Genomic DNA, 12,448 nt, shown 5'->3' on the forward strand with positions numbered 1-12,448 from the left:
CCAGATTTTCCACTGTGACTTTTCCAAGTGCAAACAGTTAGATGACAAACTGAAAGCAAAACATGAGACTCTATGGGAATTCTCCAAACTGTACCCCACCCAGCACCTCAGCACATCTGAAGGTCCGCGGTCAGCTGGGACTCAACGAGGGCACTTGCCCACTACCTGGCATACTTTGGTGATGTAAGCCTATGTTACACCTCTGTGTATGGACACTAAAAAAGGAAACTATAAAACACATATAGAATGAGTCACCATGTTTGAATGGCCTTCCTCCCAGAATAGAAGCGTATTTCACAACATCCTGTGAGAACCAGCTCTCTGTGGAGGCAGCTTACCTTTATATCTGGGCCATTGCAGTTGAGGCTCATCCCGCACTCGTCCGTGATCTCTGTAATCTCTGACAGGTCATCATCTTCAAATTCCTCTAGGCTGATATCATGGGTCAACCTAGTTGAATGGGTGGATTAGGGGAGAAGGGTGAGAAAAGGATGACGGGGGGGATGTGTTAATCCCTCAGCAAAATGGAGTTGTGTGTTTGACAGGGTGGCAACACCAAGCCAAAATTCAAGCCTGTAACACATCAAACACATGAACATGGGTCACAGATTTTGGTCATAAATGTCGATATATATATTTTGGCCAGGCCTTCCTTGAAACGGGAGGTCTTGATCTCAGTGGGACTTCCTGGTAAAATAAAGGTCAAATATAAAGAGAAAAGTGCATTCCACATTTTTTGATTCTCCTTAAATTGAGGAAGTTGGCTAAATAAAACAACTAAACAATAACCAGATGCACTCCCCTAGTCAGTGACAACAGCAAATATATAACTGCTGGGGGGATTGTGGTGGGAGACCTCCTATCCATCTGGCAGCTGGTTAAGAGCAAAGAGTTGTGATAAAGCTACGCACCAACAGTGATGAGTAGTAGTAGTAGCAGAGGAGTGGAAGGGGAATGCATCACTACAGGCGGCAGCGAGCTCAATCTATGAGCTTACTCTTACTAAAATCACCACAGCCTTGAGAACAGACAGAACTGATTGTAACTCACTGACAAACTAAATGACTGAGTTGCTTTTCCAGAGACAGTTACAAATTACAGCACGACACAAATTACAGAAGTTATTCAATCTGTAATTTAGCAAGACAAAATGCTTCAGGCATCCCGTGTAGGGCCACAATGTTCATTCGGAATACAATTCATGGAATAATTTAATAAGTATACTGTTAATTTTGTTGCTATTTGAGCCAAAACTACAGTGTGTGGCACTTGAAGGAGCATGAATTTGCATCTGAGGAACATGAATATGCTCCAAGGAGATAAAAAAAAAAAAAAAAAAAAATAAAACAATAGGGTCAGCAAGGAAACTTTTAGATTTAACCAGGAAAAATACAAGCTTTTTAATCACTGTTGCTGTCGGGTGTTGCTCCAGTACCAGTCAGGTTAGTGTACTGTCCTGATGCAGGATTTAATTAGCTAACCCCCCCACCCAACTATAATGTTGTGTGCCTGTTATCTCTTTACTAAGGAGCCGCCGGGGCATATTTGACAAAGCAGGAAAGCGTTATTAGAGGGAGCAAAGAGAAGATGACAGCGGTCACAAGGAGCACAAAAGTGAGCTGTCAGAGACCTGGTGAACCGGGAGAGCTACAATCCTATTGCTGCATGATGCTAATGTCATTTCTGGCTACATCAGTATTGTAGCTGCGCCCTTCTACAAATGTACGCACAGCTGAGACCATCTTTATCTGTCACGTGTCAAGAGGATGGGTACGGGAGTTAAATGGCCTGGACAGAAGCAGCCGTTTCTATCTAAAAAAAAAAAGACCATGATGGAGGTGGGAGAGAAGCAGAAAGAAAGAGGAAGATGGAGGGAAAGCAATATATTGGTATGGCAGAGAGAAGGGTTGTGAGAGCTGCACAATCACACAGTCCATGTGCAGCTATAAAGAACAAAAACAATTAGCTACAAGGGGCTTAAAGATAAGCAGAGCTGCACAGTTGGTGTTAATTTCTGATCTCCAGCTATTGCACACGTGTCATCTGGCTGAATGTTAACATTCAAAATACCACTTATTGCACATTTAAGCAGGTTACATCATTTCTTTCCAAAACCAACTATGATTCAAAAAAAGACTCAAGGTACTCATCAGGTGTGCTCAGCAAAAAGCACAATTTAATGTAAAAATGATGTGAATTATGTTTGATTTCATATTTCTCTCTCTGCACAGTTATACAAAATATAACCTGTGGTAACAGATGGAGGTTTGTTGATGCATTTGTTTTTCTGTTTGTAATGAATTGTGTAGATTGCTTGCTTAAGTTAAGAATAAAACATAGTTTTGAGGTATCTTTCCCACTATGAAGGCCCTTTGTTACACAGATTACTTTAAAATGACATTACATATACCTTGTTATCTCTCTATACGAGTAACTCATGCATTTGTAAACAGAGTCATTGTGGGTCATTAATAGTTTAATGTCCAACTTTTACAACTACACAAAGTTTTGTGAACTCTGCAGTGAAAATATTAGTACAGGTGAAAACAATAGGATCCTATAAGGTGAAAGGGGAGAATTTCCCAGCAGCATTTAAATGCCTCATTGCAACGATAACACGTTTTTTTTTTTCATTTAAGTAAATCAGTTCTGCCAATGTCTCCAGCTCCACTTGTCTTTGCTTACTAAACATGAGCAGCACAGAGTGGCAACAAAGAGGGTAAAGTTATCAGTTCAAAACAAATGTAATTTATTACAACATAGAGAGATGCCTGGGATACGGTCCTGAGTTTCTGCCTGTTATCAACACGACTTACAGAAAGGAGGAGGTAGGTAGAGGACAGGAGTGCAAAGGCAAGACTTCAGACATGTTGCAAGGATACAAATCAGAACCAATCAGCCTTAAGTATGTCATGTTATTTTGCCCCTGAATAGCAGGTTCTGACCTATAACTGGGGCTTTACATGGACAAAAAGAGGAGTCGAATGAAAGGTGAACAAGTGGCGACAGGAAAGGACACGAGATCACACTCCAAGGAACGTGCATATCGAGACAGTGGAGAGTGAGAGGATGGACAGAGTCATGAGGACAAAAATTAATGGAGCAATGTGGACAGAATCGAGTGCTGGGAGATAAACAACCTAGGTAGGACAAGGTGACTCCTTTGCAGCAGTGAATTGTGGGTAAGGAGGGATGCAGACAACAGAAAAAACAGCACATAATGCAGAGGGTTTTTTTGTTGACTCATGTAAATGATTAAGGATATCTTTATGGGTCTTCTCTCTCAGGTCCATAATAGTGGTTTCCTATTGAAAATGTTGAAGAGATGTGATGAGTGGGTTTTATTTCCATGTAGTTTGTGGTGCTGTTAAACCATACAGCATCATACAGAGAGGTGCTTCTGTTATTTATCTTTTTGAGCTTTAAACATGTATTATTAGATCCCTGCTGCTGCTTCACTGGTACATGTCTAGAGCTGCAACTAATAGTTAATTCATAGTCAGCCATAAGGGAATTAATGTGCAACAATTGTGATAAACAGATTCATTCCTTAAATTACTTTTCACACATACAGAGTTCAAGATCCTTGAATTTGCTGATATTTTAACTCTCCCTTATGGTAAACTGAACATCTTTGAGTTTTGGTTGAGCAGAACAAGACAATGGAAGATGTCACCAAGGTGCACCAAGGAACTCTGATGGGAATTTTCATTGTTTACTATTTATGAACCAAACATTTAATCATGTAATCAATAAAAGATACATAGGTAGATGGACTGCACTTAGAGCACTTTTCTACCTTACCAGGACAAAGCACTTAACAAATTTGCCCATCCACCCATTCACACACACACACACACACACACACACACACACACACACACACACACCCCAATGGTAGCAGAGCTACCACACAAGGCGCTGGCCTGGCCACCGGGAGCAACTTGGCATCTTGCCCAAGGACACTTCGACATGTGGACTCAGGAGAAATGGGACTCGAACCACACATCTGATCTCAAAAGTAGAGTCCATACCTCCCCAAAAGTCCCCACCCCACCCCACCCACACACACTGGGAAAACACCCTAGTTTATGGAAAAGCTAATAGTGTGAAAACACCTTATTTATTCTTTTGAGATCTTAGTAATTCAGGGGGCTGTCCTAAACTTCTCATAGTTACATTGAATTGACAGGCATTTGTCCTTCATTTCTGATCATATACATATACAGCACTTTGTTGTTTACATAAGCAAACAATCAGTACACATCCATATGCACAAATGAAGTTAGGCAAATCTTTAAAAAAAAAAAAAAAAAAATCCCTCTCCTAGATGAATCTATAAATAACCTAGAATATACTCTATCCTCCTCTGGGATTGTGTTTCTGTACTACACATCATCTCACTTGCCGTCAGTCATCGCTGCAGGCTGACACAGCAGACAGGCTGGGCTGTCCAGGTCAGAGATTCCCGTGACGTATCTACTGTGTCATCATCACTGAAAATGAGACGCAGCAAATCATTCGAACCGCGCTAACAGTCAGCTGTCTGTCTGCACACGGTCCTTGTAACACTAAAGCCTAACGCGTGAAGACGCTGACCTTTAACCAATCACCGGCGACTGCTCTCTGTTCACGGCCCCCTCCCCCTTCATGTACCTGGTACTTTATTTTAGTACTACCTCCTGAGGAGCACCAGAATTTAGCTCCAAACCAGGTGCACCGTAGTGGAAACAAATGCAGAACCTGTGACAGACATTACTCCACGAAAAACTCCAACAGATGGCTCAGTACCAGCTCTAGGAAATCAAAACTTGATTTCTTGTATTATTAGTTGTGATTCCATTAAGTATTATATTCCTCCCACTACTCCAGTATTAGTAACAGTAAATACGGTTTTTAATTGGACTGTGATCCACTGATAAAGGTAGGTTGTTCAACCTCTGTCTCTGGTATAAAACTCAGCTCTGGTCACTGCTACTTGGTCATTTCTCAGCTACAATCTGCTGCCAAAATCAGATTTTCTGGATCCAGATTATTGGGATAATAGCAGCAGGTAGGTAAAGTCCAGGTTTCACAGTGTAGGTTGCAAAATGACAGAGGGCAACAAAACTGCGGCATGGATGTTCCTGTGTGTTTCACCAAAGATTTGGGATTCACTCCTGTGTTATTCTGGCAGTAGGGGGTCACTTTGTGCCTCCTCGGCCTGCCTCTCTGCTTGTGCTAATGAAGGACAGCATAGCCTCGCATTCAGGCCACGATGTTCAGCTCGTCAGTCTGAATCCAGCTATGACCCTGATGCCAGCAGTGCTACATTTACCTACTCCTTGTTTACAAATGTTCGTTTACAGTTTTAAAGAGTTTCAGTGAAAAGAAGATAATCTTGGTGAAAATCAGTTAATCCTGCCTTTCAATGGGATGTTATGACCCTACAGACCTACAAGTTGTGTTGACACTTTTTTGTAGTTTACAGGAAAAAATAAATAAACGGTCACACTGTGGTGAAGTCAACTCAGAAAAATGCTTCCAGTGTTAAAAAGTGAAAATGCACAATGAAGTGCCAATAATGGACCAAAACCCCTGGATTTTGGACCAAAAAATTAATAAAATAAAATAAAACAAAATGGATTTTGATCCAAATATTTATATTATTACATTTCTTTAAATATTTACCAATGCATCAACAGAAGCAGAACAGCCATGCTGCCCACACAACTACTGATATTTTGCACTTGCACATCTCTTGCCATGTTTACATCTCAAAGGACTAGTATTTCTGTTGTGCTGTTCCAATTCAAATCACCTCACACGCTATGCAATCCATATTTAGTTGTCACAGCAGATGCAGAACCAACTCTCACCAATAATTCACACATTTACACTCCTACTGAGAGATTACAAGGCTGCATGCTGTCAGTCATTCATCAGCTTTTCCCTCCTGCAAGGACAGGACCAGGATCGTCCCATCCGACTCATTGCATCCGGATAAAACACCCCCGCTCCATGCATCAGCTGTTGTATGACAGCAAACCCTGAAGCCGCACATTTTATCCTCACAGTGCTTCTCCTGCTGTCATAACATATACACACAAACCGGTAGTGTGACGCGTGCTCTCTTGCTTTTCTTGGTCCTATGTTTGGTCAACACAAAGCAGAAGCCTCTGGAGCGTGCTCTGCCACTCTGCTTTAAGCACAAACATAGATTCTCCTTCAAGGGCATGCCTGTCCCGAGCTTTGAAAGATGCAAGAAGAATGACATACAGCAAGAACACACGCAAGGTCACACACAGCCATGTTGCTGCATGCCAGAGGGAAAAAAGAAAAAGCAGTAGAATGAGAGCGATACCCTACCATTTCTCCCACTGGTCCTCCATCCATCCCTCTCCTCCTTCCCTTCCTGAGTCCATACTGTAAGTGAAGAGGGCATCCACAGCTAAGAGGAGGAGGAGGAGGAGGAGGAGGAGAAGGAGCGAGGGGATCAAGAAGCAAAGGATAGAGGGAGGAGTGAGCAGGGAGAGAGCAAGAGGGGGAGTGCAGCTCGTCCGGGTCGATGGGAAAGGCATCCGATTCAGAGCCTCGCTGTTGCTCAGTCCGGGGGAGAGGGAGATAGAGGGGGGAGTTATTTAAAGCAGAAAAGCTGAAGCTGCAAGAGAACAGCTGTGTTATATAATCTACTCCTCTCTCTCTCTTTGTCTCTCTCTTCATGCGATGTTTACTCTGTGTGTTTCAGATTTACTATGCCGCTGCAGGGATCTGCCGGTGTTAGCACATCCAGAGCCACAGTAAGCCCAAACAGGAGCAGCATAAGAGGACACTCCTCTGTCGCCCTCTTTCTGTAAAATACTGCCATGCTTATTTATTCATGAGACCCACTGGTCATGTAAGACTCCTAATTTTGCCTTCTTTTTCTTTTCCCCCTCCTTTCTTTCTCTCCATTCATCCTCAGCCATCAGTCATCATCAGTTAAGACAGTATTGCACTCTCCCCAGGTAATTGCTGAGGTCTGGCAATGCAGCAAGATTGATTAAAAAAAAAAAAAAAAAAAAAACCAAACAGGGTTAAAAACCCACGACAACGTTTTAACCATAATGGTTATAAACAAAACCACAATTCATCCACTTATTTATATCCCTAAGGTTTTATAATAATCCCACATTACTTAGAAAAATTTAAGACTCAGAACTATAGCAATGGTATCATCATGATCCTTTAACCTGTGCTGTTCTTTGTTGGCTTAAGCAGGTGGCTAAACCTCCTCTCATAATCTTGTGTGTGTGTGTGTGTGTGCGTGTGGAATCGTGCAAAGCCCATTCACAGGGAACTGTACAGTCCACTGGCCCTGCCAGCCCTGCTGACCTTAAATCCTCCTGCTGCATCTCAAAGCTGATTTCACTATATGTGGATAATAACACTGTAGGTGAATTGTGCTAATTTTAGCCCCCAAAGACCTAAATCGATAAATCAAGGAGGTGTTTCTGAGCTCTGACAAGCCCACTGTGCCCTACCTACCCACCACCAAATGGAGGACAAACTAAGTTAGCAGCTGGTGAAAAAGTGCCCACGACTGATATGTTGATTATATTGCTGTGTCCAAAGAGCAAGAATGAAAGAAAGAGAGCGGCCTCCCAGTATTATGTGACGTTTAATCCCTAGCAGGGCCTGATTAACCCTCTAAGGGCCACGACGGTCATGGCAACATGCTCAGTGCATGTAATAGCACCAGAGCCTTCATAATGCAGGTACTGAAACAAATAGTTTTTAATACTTAAAAAAAACAAACTGATAATGAAAATTATTTTGCTTCAACCTGATAACATTAAAATGAAATAAACATATGACAAAGCCATGTTTATGTCTGTTTTCCTCTACTGTAAATTATTTTAATTTCCACTTCCCATCCACTAATTCCATAACAGTCACGGTCACACTTCTACCCATTTGATTTTGTGACTGCTGTTAATCTACTGTCAACAAAATTCAGCCCTGCACAGAGGTTTCACATCAAAAGCCTACCTGTCTTTTAATGTAAAGCTTCTGCAGGAATTCCACTTTACAGTAGCGTAGCCCTAATTTAAATGATCTACAGCGCCACTGGCTCTGTTAATCAGTCAACAGCTACTCTGAAGCTGAACATGCACATGCCCAAAGATGATTTTATTCTTTTGAAAAATGAAATTCAATAAACATAATGTATGCTCCCTTACACAAATTTCAGTTCATCTTTAACAGTAAATCAGAACTATTTTCTACTAAAATAATACATATATTTGATATTAAACATACTCGTTCCTTTGTGCCTCAGGTTACTTTACTTGGAATGCTTCCTGCTGTTTTTTTTTAGGCCAAATAAATAACTGCTCTGCAAAATCCACCAAAGTCAACCAGTATTCAAGGGCTGAAAGGACTTTTAAAGACGGTTTGTGAATGTGCATTTATGCACATTTTCTCTTTCTTATATAAATAGGATAGTAACAAAGGCCTGGTAAAAACACTTATCAATATCACAATTATATTAAGGCTGCAAAATTTTTCTCTGATCCAATTATTGAAAATTAGATTTCACTAGATTTTTGCAGAGAGCAAGACACAAACAGAAGGGGGGAGGGAGGAAAATGTACTGTACAAGCAGATGGGAGATGCCATCAGGTGGAACATGCCTTGTCAGCAGGATTGAGCTGCAGCAGTAAATAATTTGTGTGTGAATGTGCAGGGTGTGGTGATAGTGGTGGGGGGGGGCTGCAACCAGAGCAATTACTGTTCATCTTTATAAGCTAATTTCAATCCTCTCCCACTCTGAGGGCAAAGGACAGCTGAGCAAGTTAAACCTGTTTTTTTTTTTTCTTCTTTTTCAGAAAGCGACGCCTTAAAAACCTGCTTTAAACACCCTCACACCCCTTTCATGCCCCACACCCTGTGAACCAATCCGCCTGAGATCTTGTCAGCAGAGCCATATCAGTTTGGAAGCCCGAGTTAAAGGATGAAAGAAAAGCAAGAGGTTATGTCAGGTAGTCTGAGAAGAAGAGCGAGGGAGACCGTGTCTGTGCCTTCATTATTCAGTGGTCTTTTAACATTTTAAAACATATGCTCTAATAAGTTTGATTTGTATTATCAGAATAATAGAATCATGAGAATATTTCTTATTACTGAAATGCTAACCAATTAGGTTGTGCTAATAAATGTGACTAGTGCTTGTATTATGATGCTTATTGATAGATTCCTGAAATCCTTAACAGTATGAACTGGAGTCCTACCCAGTCTTGACGTCCCATACATGCTGACACACCCACACAGATAGGAACACAGTATTAATGTGAAAGAACCTCCTGCTACGCCCTCATGCACCACAAGCAAACAGTGCAAGGCACGAGAGGACAATTTAAAGGAACAGTTCACAAAACATATAATGTAAAAAAATTGAAAAGTCAGTCGACAAGCTCAGCAAAAGCAGAACCACCAAGCAGCAGTTTCAGGCTGTTGAACTATAACACAGACAAAGCACAGCGGATGGTTGTCCTGATCGAGGTTTACCATCAGAGTCCTTGTTTTATCATAGCGGTTTGTGACAGGGACCACAATCAAGAGAGAAGCATTACAATGATGTAAGGTCGTGGATGGATTCAGGAGTATAAATGTAAATAAACAATACAGAAATGTTGTACACAAGCTCATATGACTACATGACACCTCTACACTTAAGATTTTAGGTGCCTAAAAATGGGGTACAAAGTAAAAAGCTGAGATGAGCTGCTCCCTCCTGGATTCCAGTCACTGAATATCTCCACATAAAGACCAGCAGAGACAGCAGCAGATCAACTGATCTCCAACACCAGCAGGTTGATGAGAGAAGGCGGATTTGACCAGAGGGTGCGAGGCCAGGAGAGTGACGGAGGAAAACAAGCCAACATATGGCTGCTCTGGGACTGGTCCAAATCAAGGTCATGGACTATCTGGCCTCCTTTCTCTAGTTAAATCAGTACGGTCACCTATAACACATCATTATTTTATTTGCTGCAAACTGAGGTGTCTCATGATAAAGTGTAATTTTGAAAGCCCAAACTATTTTTTTTTATCATGTAACTTTCACATCAAGTTCAGTCTGAATTTGATACTAATCTCTTACAACTTTAATGGCTGTGATTAAACATCTCTGATTGCACTATTAGTGTCTTGAATTTTGGTGATGGAGGTTGTGGAATCTGCTCATTTGCTGCTCAGCTAATGAGACCAATTGATTACTAATCAGTCTTATACAATGTGCCTAGACCCCAAAATTATTCGAGTCTTAACAGTCCAGTAACCAAATGAGATTTCAGTTGAGCTCATATGAAACACACAAAGCCAACTCAAATGCAGCTATCTGCTATTTTACTAGATAAACTGGGCTACTTCAAATTAAGAAACTGCACAGGCACAAAATTAAAACCATTCATTTCTTTTATAAGTATGTTTCAGTTCTCTGATAAAGCTGTTGTACTGTATACTCACCAATGAGTAGGAGTCCTGCACGCATAATATTCCCCTGACAGCCTGTTATAGTGATAGGAAATTAATGTGCTGTCATAATAGGCTACTGTCAATAAAAATCCCAAGTGCCACACAGTGGTGGAGTTGCAACGACTAACAATACGTTCAAGCTATAAAACCAGTGATAGTGCAACAAATCAAACTCACTGAGGGGGAAACTATCCGTCAGTACTGCGCCGATGGAAGCACAAAATTAACAGGCAATAAGGTCAATATGAAGTCATTACTAGAAGCTGGAACACGTCCAGTCGGTGTGGTTTCTTCGGTGGGAGCAGATAACCAGAAAGTATGCGACATATTTAAAATACCTGGTTCTAGCAGATGCACGGAGAACGCGGTTTATTTCGGCCTCTGCTGACCAGACACACCCAAACACGAAACATGCGACTCAAGAAATTGCGACTTGAATCCGCAAAGTCGAGCGCAGCTGCACCGGCTCCGGTCATCCAGCATCAGCGCCGTCACCTCTGCACAGTGGCGCCGGCTCATCGCTCATTCTCGGCCCCAATCCCCACGCTCCCTCGGCCGGGGCTCTTACCTGAAGCTGGCTGGGGAGGTCACCTGGATGTTGCGGCCAGGCGGGCTGGCTTTCCTCTTTCCTCTGTCCGCCATACCACCCCGTTATAATCCCTCCATTGGCTGTGAAGCCGCCCGGCAGAGGCACCTGGTTCGACGCTGCGATATGGTGCTGCTTTCGAGGACTGTAGAAAAAACGTCAATTCGGTCGAATTGTGCAAGAATGGCTAAATAATGGCCAATTGACACCTTTGCAGAATTTTGAAAGCACGTTTAACGCTAGCACCCAGTCCACAGTTTGTTTATTGGTCCTTGTCATCAACAACATGCCCACACACAGACTGCACAAAACAGCAGCATTTAGCCTAAGTACAACAGCTCAGAGGAACTGAGCAACAGGTCATGTTGCTAGTATGGGCAGGCTTCTTTGTAGCAACATTACTTCATTTTGTCAAGTGTTAAAATGTTATAACCAATAGCAATGACAAACCAAGACTATTTAATATATATAGCCACAAATAAAAAAGGAGCTCTACAGTCTGCATAGGATACCACCTGTCCTTAGACCAGCCAATCTCCAAAAAACCCTGAACAAGAAAAAAATGGAACAAACCCCAGGAAGAACAGGCATTGCACAGTTTTGCCAAAACCTTCCATCAGTCACACACAGTGCAAGCACAGTGAATTCTAATGAAAATGCAGAACCAGAGGGGTTGATATATAAAGCCTTTTAAGAGCACCATATTATATCAAATATGCATTATAACAAACCTCAGAGCTGTTTTTCTGTTTATGATAGGCCAACATTTTGGAGGTAGGCCTAAATAATTTAGCAAAATAATCCTCCATCCCTGAAACTGCTCATAATTTGTCATTTGTTTTGAAAATCAAAAACACTACACTTTGCTTGCATGATTGTTACCTCCAAACTCTGGAGCTTACAAGAAAACAATGAAGGCACCAGCAGCTCCCACAGAGAGGAGAGGGGTGAACTGAATAGGTGGATATCAGTAGTTAACTATCTGATTGGACCGATGTGAAATATCCAACCCAATACATTTATTAAATTTGTGTAACTGGTCTGAATGTTACAGGTCTGATTTTTCCCTGCAGTATTGTATTAATCTCTAGAGTGTCGAGAATGAAAAGTTAGATTTGCCCTTACTTTGAAAATTAAAACACTCATATTGGAGACAGTGAATTGACAGGCTCCCTAACAAGAACAGAGACCCTTAAGTCATGTCTAAGAAAACCCAGCAGAGGGTGAAACTGAACGCAGCATAGTGTTCAGAAATGCAGAACATCAGACATTATATTAACAGTATAAGATCAAAAAGAAGAGACGTGACCTAAGGATTTTTCGGCATATGTCAGTTTTCTTTCATTCTATCTCTTTACTCCTAAACCCTTG

General features: G+C 41.6%; 1 protein-coding gene across 2 annotated transcripts in view; it reads right to left on the minus strand.

The window, feature by feature from the left end:
* Positions 1–11,553, minus strand: part of mapk8ip1b (mitogen-activated protein kinase 8 interacting protein 1b) — a 38,715-nt gene extending 27,162 nt beyond the window's left edge. The window contains exons 1-2 of one of the 2 annotated variants that reach the window (XM_020608815.1): positions 11,060–11,553; positions 339–450 (exon numbers count right to left, since the gene is read on the minus strand). In XM_020608815.1, coding sequence (XP_020464471.1) covers positions 339–450; positions 11,060–11,133 — 186 coding nt within the window. In that variant the 5' untranslated portion in view covers positions 11,134–11,553. Of the gene's footprint in view, positions 1–338; positions 451–6,348; positions 6,454–11,059 lie in introns of those variants that run through there. The other variant, XM_020608814.1, reaches the window with a different exon arrangement.
* Between the last annotated feature and the right edge of the window lie 895 nt (positions 11,554–12,448).

The sequence above is a fragment of the Monopterus albus genome, unplaced genomic scaffold (genome assembly GCF_001952655.1).
Source record: "Monopterus albus unplaced genomic scaffold, M_albus_1.0 scaffold95.1, whole genome shotgun sequence".
Lineage (NCBI taxonomy): Eukaryota > Metazoa > Chordata > Actinopteri > Synbranchiformes > Synbranchidae > Monopterus > Monopterus albus.